Source organism: Megalobrama amblycephala, linkage group LG7 (genome assembly GCF_018812025.1).
Source record: "Megalobrama amblycephala isolate DHTTF-2021 linkage group LG7, ASM1881202v1, whole genome shotgun sequence".
Classification (NCBI taxonomy): domain Eukaryota; kingdom Metazoa; phylum Chordata; class Actinopteri; order Cypriniformes; family Xenocyprididae; genus Megalobrama; species Megalobrama amblycephala.
The window spans coordinates 12,096,236-12,109,147 of NC_063050.1; the positions used below are offsets into that span (position 1 = coordinate 12,096,236).

The following is a 12,912-nucleotide window of genomic DNA, read 5'->3' on the forward strand; positions in this document are numbered from 1 at the left end:
AGGAGAAAAATCACAATTTTTAAGCCACCATCATGGAGATGAGGATTTGCTTTAGTTGAGCTCTTGACCCTTGACTTTATAACATTAGAATTTATTTGGGCAGTTTCAACTGCATTTAAACCAACCAGACAAGCAAAGTTAAAAGGTGATCACGTGGTGTTGGTTATGTTTTCACATAATTATTATTTGATCTGAATCACTGAACTCATTTAGAGCCCAATCTCTGAGTTAGATTTACATTATTGATTACAACAGCACTGTGATTCTGCAGCAGAAGATCCAGTTTTTTTTTCAAAATAATTCAAAGGTTTCATCAAAAGTTGTTCTTAGAAAAAAAAAAAGGCTCTCATTTAGACACACAGACATCAAGAATCAGTCTGTGAATCTCAACAGTGGTGAGAATAATAAAGCATGTTGCAGTGCATTCTGGGTGTCACCAATCAAAATTCATCCATGGCTCCCATCATGCATTGCTGCATGAATAAATTATGAGATGAATTGTCTTAGTAATTTTCTTTATTCTCACTATTTAAATTTTGCTGTTTTTCTGTGACTTTTTAGTAGCTTGTTTTCTAATGTTCAGAGTTGATCTGTTAATCAGAATATGTTGCTTGTCACCGTCGTTGAGATTCACAGGCTGATTCTTGATGTCTGTGTGTGCCTAAAAGAAAGATTTTTTTTTTTTGATCAGAACAACTTTTAAGAAATCCTTCAGATTATATTGATAAAGCTGATCTTCTGCTGTAGAATCACAGTGCTGCTGTAATCAATAATGTAAATCTAACTCAGAGATTGGGCTCTAAATGAGTTCAGTGATTCAGATCAAATAATGATTATCTGAAAACATAACCAACACCACCTGATCATCTTTTCTCTTTGTGTGTCTGGCTGTTATAACTCAGTTACAGCAGCCCAAACAAATTTTAATATTAAAAAGTGAAGGATCAAGAGCTCAACTAAAGCAAACACTGATCTCTGTGATGGTGGCTTAAAAATAGTGATTTTCTCCTTTGGTGATTCTGCTTGTTATCATCAGGTGTCTTCAATAATGGTCAATCTTCACTCAATTTATCACTTAATTAACTCATTAACTTTAACACTGCTTCAGTGGGTGGAATAAAAAATATGGCAGGACTTTTACTTTCTGACCCCTGGACTTTCCACCTCTGCTCTAGGCTGACATGTGGCATTGCTGTGGCCTGCTTGTGGCTCAGATCTGGCAAACAGAAATGGCCCACACAAGGACCATAATTCATTGCAGCATGTGGGTCAGATCATCATGTCACACGTGCCAGATGTGGGCCGGATCTGGGCCGACACAATGTTGCTATCTAGGTAGTTTCACTCGGTTCTGATGCAGATGCAACTTGCTCTTCAAAGACAGATCATTCAGAGACGAGCAGCTCTACGTTATACTACAATATAATAATTCTGACATCAAATGGACTCGGGTTCGCACCAAGAGCTCTAGTGTGAAAACGGCCTTAAACACAGAATTAGTTGATGAAGCAAACCTAAAGACCTACGAAACCTGTTAATAAAATCTGCTCTTGATCTGTCTATTTTTACAGCTACAAAAGAGATGAAACCGATGCCACCATGACTATTCTGGATATTGGCATACCGACGGGATTTAGGGTGGAAAGCAAAGATCTTGTAGAGGTATCATGATGATAAACTGATGAAGTGTTGCCTCACATTTACAGTATGAATAAATTATTCCATTCTAGAAACAAAAACTCACAAGCCTTGTGGAGCGTCTCAGTTCTAGTAGCATAAATGTGAATAGAAGAGGAATCTAATAAACATCTACAGACATTTTGATCATATCATGTATTGATTTTTACTTCTTGTTTTCTTGTCCTCAGTTGTCCACAGGGAAGGAGAGATACATTCAGAAATTTGAGATGGACAAAGTGCTGTCAGAGCGAGGATCCCTCATCCTCTACTTAGATAAGGTATTTCAACAGACTGAGTTGCCTGATCATTTCATCTCATTTTCTTTTGATCTGGAAACATGAGCTTTGCTTCATATATGTGGATCAGACAAGTCATTTGGTGATGTCACTTTGTAGGAGAGACTAAGTGTCTGCGTCATACCTTTAGACCAGGGGTAAGCAAGTTTGGTCCTAGAGAGCCACTGTAGCTCCAACCTTAATCAAACACACCTGAACAAGCTCTTCAGGATCACTACAGGCAGCTGAAGGTTTTTTTTCAGGGTTGGAGCTAAACTCTGTAGGACAGCGGCTCTCTAGGACCGGACTTGCCTACCCCACTATAGACTAAACACGTAAATGAACGGCAAGAACACATTAAAAGTCTTCTGTTTTCAGTTAAAATGGCCCCTAAGTTAATAATTTATGATTTTTACAATGGAAGTGATTCAATCAAAAACTTACTTTAGCTCAATAATAACTTTTTCCTAGAGCTGCTGTAAAGCAAAAGCAATGTCTGTCCATTCATTTTCCTATTATCACTGTGAAGCTGCTTTGAAACAATCTGTAAAAAGTGCTTTATAAATGAAGATGACTTGACTTGTCTATTTCTATAAGGTATTGTTGAATTCTTGATTCTGATTGGCTGACAGACTTTCTAAAGTGCTCATTAATATCCAGTAACTGCATGATCATGTGGTTCTTTTTCACTGCTTATTCACCTTTATATAAGAGCCACATTTCACTCTATATTCTAAGCACAAAAAGTAGGGTACAACGGGGCTAAAGGCGCTTTTGATTTTATTTTCCTGTAAACCACTAGATGGCACAAAAACTTGCTGCAGCACTTTCCTAAATATCCGCTTTTCAAAATGCACGTGCAAATTTATCTGATCCAAAGTTGATTCTGAGGTAGTTTGATCTAATATTTGATGTTTTTTTTTTTTTTTTTTTTTTTTTATAAATGTTGTTGATTTAAGTTGCAAATGAGAATCTATTAAATTAATGTTTGTTGGTCTTCTTAATGATTTTCAGTTTTGTTCAAGGTAATTCAAGCAAATCTTTCAATAACGGAAGAATATGTAAAAGTATGGCATTTGGGTTAAAAAGCGCCCCTGCTGTTGGGGCAAAGGGCACAATAATTAACATGATAATAATTAGCTGACTGACTTTCCCATTTGTTGACATTAGATTCAGATGGCAAATATCATATATCAAACTGGGTATCCATCTAAGAGATAATACCCATATTTAATGAAACAAACATATTTAAAAATATTATCATATTATATCATAATAAAATATAATGTATTGTTACTACTGTAAATCTATATTTAATATTAAGGGATCTCCTTCAATGCTTTCAGAATCTTTACTTTTTAAAGTAATTTTGTTCCTGCATTTTTAAAATATGTTTTTATATTAACACAGGCCTATTTTAATGACAGTATATTTATTGAACAAAAATCAGTTCTTTTATTGATCAAAATAAACAGAAAATACTACAAACTTCGCTAAAGTGATTCTTTTGAACAAGTATTAACCTAGACATTATTAATACCATATTATTTCAGCTAAAGTATTTGTATGAATACTGTGTGCCCCATGTGTGGGGTAAAAGGCCCCCCCACCATCTCATACATTTATAATATTTTATACAAAATTAACCACTTTTATGATTTACTTTCACACAAAATCTGTTGCTCCATCAATGTTCAATACAAATATATATATATATTTTTTTTTTTTTCCTGCAATCATACACTTTGAGAGTAGTGAAAAGCACATTTTTTCTTAAGGTGTGACTTTAGCCTCGTTGTACCCTATATGTAATATATATCTTACGGCTGTAATGAATTTACATTTTACTTTGTTTTCTGTCAGCTATGCAACATGCTGCTGTCTTTGCAGTGTAAATACATCTATAAGTTTTTTTTATTTTTATTTATTTATTTATTTTTTTATCCATATTATTTGTTGCTTGTGCAAATGTTAACACAGGCCATTTCCAGTGTACAGTATGATATGCAATCATAAGTTTGCTTTGGTTTCTCTATTTTTAGGTTTTGCGTAAAGAACCACAAACAATTTCCTTCAGGATGCACAAGATGTTTAACGTCGGTCTGCTTCAACCTGCTGCAGTCACAATATATGAATATTACTCACCCAGTAAGCTATTGCTGCACGTGCACAAACACATTAAACTAGAGCTCTCAAATTAACATGGTCATTTAGTGTTTTTAATAATGGCAGACATTAATTATGACAGTGATTATCTGTTAAGGATATTGCGGTCATCTTTTGTTAAACTTGTGTGTTTCAGACGCTCGCTGTACAAAGTTCTTCCACCCTGAAAGGAGAGATGGCGCTCTATACACACTGTGTAAGGGAGATTTGTGCCTGTGTGCAGAAGGTATTGTGTTATTACCTTTACGTTTATTCCTCCTGCAGATATTTTATCCAAAGCAACTTATTCGGCATACGATCCAAAAAGTCTTTAATGAAACCGTATTCTCTCATCAAATGTATGCACATCTGGAGAATCTGGAGTGGGGGTTACTTTTTATGAATGGGGGAAAAACGTTTTGTTGGGTCTGTTAATCAATGCGTGTTTGTGTGTATAAATCTCAGAAAATTAACATCTCAACACAGAAAACTGCAGTTTCCAGAAGAAGCATCAGGTCAGTGAGGAGGAGCGTTTGAATAGAGCCTGTGAATCTGGCACAGATTATGGTAAACACATGTTCTCTATTCTAATCCAATGAGATCCAGTCTCACAGCTGATGCTGATAACAATATAACATGTATCTTTGACAGTTTATATAGTCACAGTATTGGATATGGATCTGGTAGAGGACTCTGCTATCTACGACGTGAAGGTGGAGCAGGTGCTGAAAGAAGGTACGGTTCATTATTCCCTTGTGTCCATCAAAGTATATTGAAATAGACCCATAAACTGTGGCTGACGTTTGGACGTATTAGAATAATTGTGTCCTGTTCTGTCCTGTAGGCACTGATGATAAAGTTGAGGGGAAAGTGAGACCATTTTTGGCTCATACCAAATGCAGAGAGCATTTGGGATTGGAACAAGGCAAGTCGTACCTCATCATGGGCAAATCCTCTGACCTGTCACGGCTAGGAGGAAGGTAAGCGTTTGTACTTCCTACAGGATTCTGCTTTTGCACAGAAGGACACACTACCCGGTAAATTTAGGATGCAACAAATATACAGACGAGTGTGTGATATCTACCCAGGTGAAAAAAAAGTACACTTCTATTCTATAATGTACTCTATTTTAGTGCACTAATTTTGTACTTAACATGTACTAAAGAATAATTTTTAGTATATTAAGATCATCTTAAGAACATCTAAGTGTACTCAACTGTGCTATTTTGAGACACCATCAAAAAATGAACTAAAATGTGCTTTTAATATACTATCTCTGTATTTAAAAAATTTATTTAGATACCACTTATAGTACATTTGAACCCATAGTGTACTAAAAGTGGTAACTAAATACATTTTTTAAATACAGAGATAGTATATTAAAAGCACATTTTAGTTCATTTTTTGATGGTGTCTCAAAATAGCACAGTTGAGTACACTTAGATGTTCTTCAGATTATCTTAATTAATACTAAAGAAGAATTTTTAGTATATTAAGTACAAAATTAGTGTGCGAAAATAGAGCACTTTAAGTACATTATAGAAGTGTACTTTTTTTCACCTGGGTAGAGCTCTGTCACTAATTTCTCTCTTCCACTATACGAGGAAAGTTCACAAAAAAAATCACACAGAAGTGCTTTAGAAATCATTTGTTAGACGGATGAAAATTGAATCAAACTTGGGTAAAATATCAAGAAGTGCACATTAGTGTCACATTTGTGTATTTAATGTCACCATGTTTTGAAAGTGTTTTCTGTTGTTTTAGTCTGAAATACATCTTTGGAGAGCGGACCTGGGTTGAATACTGGCCCACAACAGAGGAAAGCCAAACTAAAGAATACAGAGATCAGTACATCGGCATCGCTGAACTCCAGAATAGGCCCTTGAAAGAAATCTGCGCTACATAATTAATGAATTGTGCTCAAAAGTTTACATACACTTTAAGAATCTGCAAAAATGTTCATAACTTTACCAAAATAAAAAAAACCATGAAATTTTTATGATCCCTCTAATTTTGTTACTGTCCTGAATAATCTATTTCAGTAAGTTGTTACTCAGTTGTTTTCTCTTTTGAACATTAAAATGTCAACATATACGTCACTCATGTGAGATTTGGTTTTGAAATAGTTGTTTTTTTTGTTTTTTACAAACCACATTCGACAACATAAAAATGAAATAACTTTTATATTTCAGAAAGAAATGTGTAAAATGAAAAACATGTTAAAAAACATCAACATGAAATCAAAATTGACTCTTTTTTTAAATGACTAATGCAGTATTTATTATAAATGGTTTATTTGTGCACATCATTATTGTTATTAAATTCATGTGCCTCATAAATAACTTCCCCTCCCTCTGGCAGCGACATCTCTTTCTCTGATGAGGTGTTTACTGGCAAAACCTGTCGCTCAAATAAGATCGACCAATAGAAAACCACAACAATCCATGTCCCGCCCTACATTTTTTCTTGTTCAACAAGACATTTTACTATGGATATACATCACAACAGGGAGGGAAGAGTGTTAACCAGCTAAGAACAGCTGTCCTGTTAAAATAGGATGTATAAAAAACAAAAGACCTTTCATTAATCTTGATAAGTTCAAACACATTTATACAAAACACTTTGTTCTTCACTAAAGTATTCCAAATAAAATCATGTTGTATAGTACATTTTTTAACTGGAATGGACAAAAAAGGGCACAATTGCATTATTTAGGACTAATTGTCTCACTATTATGATTTCAGCCGAGTTGACAAATTATTACTTAAGTCTGACTGAAATCCAACTGTTAAAGTGTATGTAAACACATGACTAACAATGACTAACTTGACAACAAATTTCCATCAGCTCAGTAAATAGTTTAACAATCATTACATTAATTACACCAAATTCATCTTAATGTTTATTTTAGAAATGACTTGGCTTCATGTTGGGTGATGTTCTCCACAGCTGACTGCTCCATCATCTCCAGACATCCTTTTACGTTTACGGACCGATTAAACACTTAAGACAAAAAAAGAATAAAATATTAACTCTCTCTCTCTCTCTCTCTATATATATATATATAATATATGTTTAAAATGTTTAAGAATGTTCCAATTTACTTATGTTTAAGTGAATATTATATTAAGAAAGCCTTATGCTTAAGGAAAAGAAAATATTTACCAAGGGGGAAATGAAAGAAAAATAAACTTCTTTCAAGATATATTCTATTAATTGTTATTATCTTACACAATTTTGCTTCTCGAATAAACTTAGCATGATTAAATGATGGTTAGGGTTTTTTTTACGGTTAAACAATTATTAAGAAATTGTTTTTGTACAGTAGGCCCATATTTTCTTTTTGTATTAGTTCTCTTGGCCAAGAAGCAGGTTACTTAAAGGCACAGTAAGTAAGTTTCACTGCTAGAGGTCGCTTATTCAAAACAATAACAAAAGCATTTCTTGATTATGCAGTGAAAGAGAGTGGAATCATGGGAGTTGTCTCTTTTCACCTCCACAGGCCATGGAAAGCAATCTGATAATGACTCAGGCAGAAATCATATTCATGGATGAGCTTGTGTATTTAAGTTTTATTAATGTTACTGTGGTATAAAGCAGTGCGGGGCCGAGAGCCGTGGGAGCGGAACACCGGCCTCGAGTCCCATGGAAGAGCTCCGGAAGGATATATATTTTTATTACGCTTATAAGACGCAGTCAGCCACTGCCGCTCCTTTTGTTTTGTTGTTTGTGTTTATTATTAGTTATGTTTAGCGTTTGCCAGATCCTGCCACCTCTATCCCTGAAGTTAAACTTTTTTACAATTACATTTGATCACTTTGATCACATTATTTTATTTCATTGTAATGAAACAGCCACACATGCTGAATTATTACTCATACAGGCCACTTTATCTGAAGAATTAAATTTGTGGTGTAACGCAGCGCTGTTTTACTTGGTCAGAACAATCCTACTCAAAATACATTTGAGTGTATTTAAAAAATTGTTATAATGTAAAGTTGTTATAACATAGTTGGAAACAATTAAGTACAAAAGTCAACAATATATATGATTGTTCGTGTTTTTTGGATATTTTAATCTAAAAAAATCTTACATATTGTGCCTTTGAAGTAACTCCTGAAAGGACCACTTAGTCCCAATGCAAGCATATTTGGACACATTTTGCTTTTGTTTTATTAATAAAGTAAATTTTCACAATTTGGAGAGAAATTAAGGTCCAAAATGTCGGAAGCAACATGTAGGCTAATTAAAAGATACAGAGCTACTCACCTGTCTGAAAAACACTGTACACACACCTCCACAACATCACAACATCCAGAAAAACTGTCGCTACATATTTCACACACGTCCAGCACGTTGCGTTGGTGACCTTGATGACAGAGGCATGTGCATTCATTATTGCAATTGTCCTTGCAGTTCTCACATCCTTCTTTGCTGTAATCACAACCCATAACTTGTCTAGTAAAATTTAAATGACCAGTTGATGTGGAAATGTTCTCGAATCTTTAATTTGTGTAATCAGATTTGAATGTAGGAGCATGAGCATGTGAGGCAGCACAGTCCAGCCAATCGACTGGTCTCATGCAATGAACTTTTGCATAAAATGTGTGTCCACCCAAACTGTATGCAAAAGCAGCATGGGTTTTTACACACACACCCCACACACACACACACACACACAGTATTTCAGAAGCCTCTGAACACAGACATCAACTGCTGCAATCCAATAGTCTTAGACATGAGATTTTTTTAGATATTCACTGGATAAAAAGCCTCTTTGTCTGCTAACTTAAATATATTGAAAAACTATACAGAATAATATATTGCATTCAGTATATTACAATATACTGAATAATACATTATTCAATTGCTGCTTTTCATATATTGAAAAATGTGACAATAAATTTACTATGTTACTCTAAAGCAGTGGTCACCAACCTTTTTAAGCCCAAGATCCCTGACCTCGACCTTTTTGAAAGACAAGATCTACTTGATAGAAAAAGACAGCCCAGATTGTATTTAGTATTTTTATCGTGGTCAATGTAGATTCTGATTTATTTATTTTTACAAGCACATTGGCCGATTCTGATACTGGTTGCAGATAGTTATTATTAATATTATTATAATAAAAATACATAGCCATTTCAAATTAGAGGGAACCACTGCTTTTTAATCACAATCCAAACAAAGATGCTACGCACGTTGCATGAGCAGTTGTTTTTTATTTGAATTAGATTTCATTTCAAGATTTAAAGCAAAAACAGAACGGTCTGACTTTATCTTTGTGAAATTATAAATGCTACACACACAAAAAAAGCATGAAACAAAAACAGCAGACTGAATGAGACGCAGATTCACTCTCTGACAGCAGGTGGCGCTTATGGAGCAGCAGTGATACAGCGTTTCCTTGGTTACCGCTGTAAACAAAGCTGAAATGCGCTAATAATTAGCTACTTTATTCGGAGGTAAGAGGAAAATAAAATGCCAATGCCATTGCCATCGAAATCTTCCTGAAGACTGATCTCCTTTTAGAGATGAATTCATAATTCTTCACCCCCAATTCAATATTTATATTTTCTTCCTATATTTCGAGCATCGTGAACAGTGAGCTGCTCCTTCGCGTCCGTCTTCAGCGTCTCAACGGCCGTTTACAGACTCAGACATAATGTGGGCTATTTACCTTTATCTGTCTGTCCCAGCAGCTCCAGAAAATAACATAAAAATAAATACAAAAATACAGTACAAAGACTGGAGAAATGTAATGTATTTTTGTACTCATATTTCTGTTATTTTCGCGAGCTACTGGAACAGTGATAAAGATCGACCAGTCGATCGCGATCGACGGGTTGGCGACCACTGCTCTAAAGTGTATTCACATGAGTTACTTTCACTCATTAACTCTTATTTCTGATACACAAAGCATCTGAGTTGAGTTTACGAGGAAAATTGTGTTGGTGTTACTTAAGGGTGCATGTTGAAAACATGTCAAGTCGAATTGGTCAAACATAAATTAGCTGAGTTCAAAATACTCAAAATTTTGATTCGAATGGTTGCTTCAATTATTTGAGTTAAATCAAGGCAATATTTTTAGTTTATAGAAACTGATTTCCTTAAGTATATCAAGTATGCTTTACTTAAAGTTGTAAGTTGTTAATACAAAGACATACAATAGAGTGTTGGGACAACACAGAACATTTCGTTTGAAGTCACCATTATGGTGATTAGTGTGTGTTTTAGTTGGGCTCTTGACCCTTGACTTTTAATGTTAGCTTTAACTAGAATAGTATACAATAACAGGTCTGTCTCAATAGGTTATATGGGTTGAAGAAGCAGAATGACCTGCATCCTATGAGCTCCTCAAACACTGTGATTAATGCAGGATCTGTTTGTTTAATTCACTTCACTCTTTTACTCTCACATCTTTAATTTTATTGGATTGTGCCATCATTAATCATTAAATCTTTATTAAGAAGTCAGTCAAGCCTGTTTAAAATGCATAAGGTCAGGTTGAGAGCTAATAAACGAACAAAGACGTCAATCGATTCGCTTTCTGAAGATCACTGGTCGACCAAACCAAAACCAGTCGCATAGGCAGAAACACATTGCCTCCATTGTCTGTCTGCAGGGTCTTTCTTTTCGCTTTGGTTTTAGTTTTGCATTGTCTTATTAATTAATAAAAGGGTTTACTAAAGATCACTGCAAGTGTGCATACCTACAGATTGAGGAGGTCTGATTCCAGAAAATAAAAGATGTTTTTTTGGGGATTATTCGCATTTATCTGACATGATAATACAGCAAGACCAATGCAATGGTAACAGTACTGCAATGCACATATTATGCATGACTGGGCAGAGGCCTGTGATGGTGGATCAAATTACATTTTAATTTTTGCTGTTTATTGCATTTCTCATCTCTGACCCTCATATTCAGTGGAAAGTCAGACACTGGACCCTTAAATTAGCTAAAGATCAAACTAAACTTACAAATCCATGTGTTGTTTATGAATGAACGACACTGGAGTAATGTGAGATTACAGGAGATCAGTAACATAGTCATTTATGTAATGGTCAGACCATAAATATTTTTAGATTGTTTTGCCAACAGGATTAAAAAGATCTGATTTGATCTGAACACACACTCTACAGTGTTGAGGTTGGCGTTGTGAACTTCCTTCAGAACTGAAAAGGTTTGTGTGAGGGTTAGATTTAGTGCAAATATAAAAACAATCAATGCCAATGGAAAATCCCACTATATAAAAGCGTATGTGTGTTTGAGTTAATAAGATGAGTGCAGTGCAGTTATGGGTTTGAATGGGAAAATAATTCAATCAACAAAGAAAATTCACTCATTATTATTTAATGCATTCACAAGCAGCCCCTACACACACACACACACACATCCTTGTGTATACTACTTTGTGGGGTCCAAATGACACCACTAAGATAGAAATTTATGACGTTGTGGGGTCCATCAGTCAGACCCCACAAAGACATCTTAAAAATCATATATTAAAATGTTGTCACTATAGTATGGCCCTTCTGCACATTAGACCTACACGTCACAGGAACTTAATTATCTCATCATCTCTAACACTGCTTCAGTGTTCATTTAACACTCTTGAGTATGGACTTAAATGAACTCTCCTGAGAGCATATGTAACAATTTAACACTGGAGATTTTGCTGTGTATACTGTGTCCCTGACAGCAACATATAGTGTCAGCCCAGATGTAATCCACATGTACAACCGGTATTGTAACGCCTTTATTAAAATATATATTAATTACTTACTAAAGAATGAAAGACAACTGGTATTGTAATGCCTTTATTGCATGTATTAATCACTTATTAATAATTATAATTATAAAATTATAATGCATTTGTTAGTAACATGTTAGCGGGTTAGAAAGGAAATAACATGTATTAGAAAGAAAGGCAATCGTACCGTTGAAGGATGTCTTGATCAGAAGCTCAGGACGCAGCAGAGGAGAAGAGTCCAGAACAAAGAGACGAGGCGTCTATATATAGACATATGAGGGGAATTCCCGAGAAGATGACATCAAGTGGTCAGATAGTCTATAAAAGGCTGGATCATGAAGAGAACAGGAGGAGCTGCTTCACACCTGAGGCTGCTTCTCCGACACCAGAACCAACGCTGATGATGCCTCCATCGCTGATATTGCCTTGACTGAAGAACTTTTTAATACTTATACTTTATCTAATTACTTGTATAGAATGTTAGTAGAACATATGTAATGTTAGTAGTATTAACGTAATAAATAAATGAACTTATAACTTTATAACTAAACTCGGCCTCAGGTGGCATTAATTTATGTCGTTGAGCCTGAACAGACCACGGAGAAGTCTTCTGTCTGATTGTAAGTATTTTTAAAATGCTTATAATTTAGGTCAGATTTGACTTTCTTACCTAACCTGAGAACAATCAAAATAAGGTAAAAGTGCTTAGAGACGCATCACAAAACAATATATATATAGAATTGTTAGATAAATGTTAGAATTTATATTATAGAGGTTTAATAAATGCTTTTGTCAGAAGTGTTTATTTGAGAAATCACTTAAGTATTCAAGTCTGAATTCTTCAGTAAATGGCTGGTCTGTCTGAGAGATGCTTGAGGACGTCTGACCCACCTTAAACAAGCATAACTGAAGGAGATGATGAAGAGTGTACTGCTGTAAAAACACAACACTTTGACCCTTCTGTGAGCCAAGACACATTTTGGCATTTTTGAAGGGTGACTGTGTGCTAAAGGTCTAAAGCTCACTGAACATATACATATATACAAATGACTAAAT

At 34.9% G+C, this 12,912-nt stretch overlaps 2 protein-coding genes across 2 annotated transcripts in view; one reads left to right on the plus strand and one right to left on the minus strand.

Moving 5' to 3' along the window:
• The window catches only part of LOC125271352 (complement C3-like), a 44,967-nt gene extending 38,215 nt beyond the window's left edge, over positions 1-6,752 (plus strand). The window contains exons 33-40 of the mRNA XM_048195413.1: positions 1,572-1,662; positions 1,869-1,958; positions 3,998-4,103; positions 4,258-4,347; positions 4,587-4,667; positions 4,752-4,835; positions 4,945-5,080; positions 5,865-6,752. Of these exons, the coding sequence (XP_048051370.1) occupies positions 1,572-1,662; positions 1,869-1,958; positions 3,998-4,103; positions 4,258-4,347; positions 4,587-4,667; positions 4,752-4,835; positions 4,945-5,080; positions 5,865-6,006 (820 nt within the window). The 3' untranslated portion in view covers positions 6,007-6,752. The remainder of the gene's footprint in view (positions 1-1,571; positions 1,663-1,868; positions 1,959-3,997; positions 4,104-4,257; positions 4,348-4,586; positions 4,668-4,751; positions 4,836-4,944; positions 5,081-5,864) is intronic.
• The window catches only part of LOC125271359 (complement C3-like), a 731,185-nt gene that overhangs the window by 473,651 nt on the left and 244,622 nt on the right, over positions 1-12,912 (minus strand). The gene's annotated exons all lie outside the window — the stretch shown is intronic.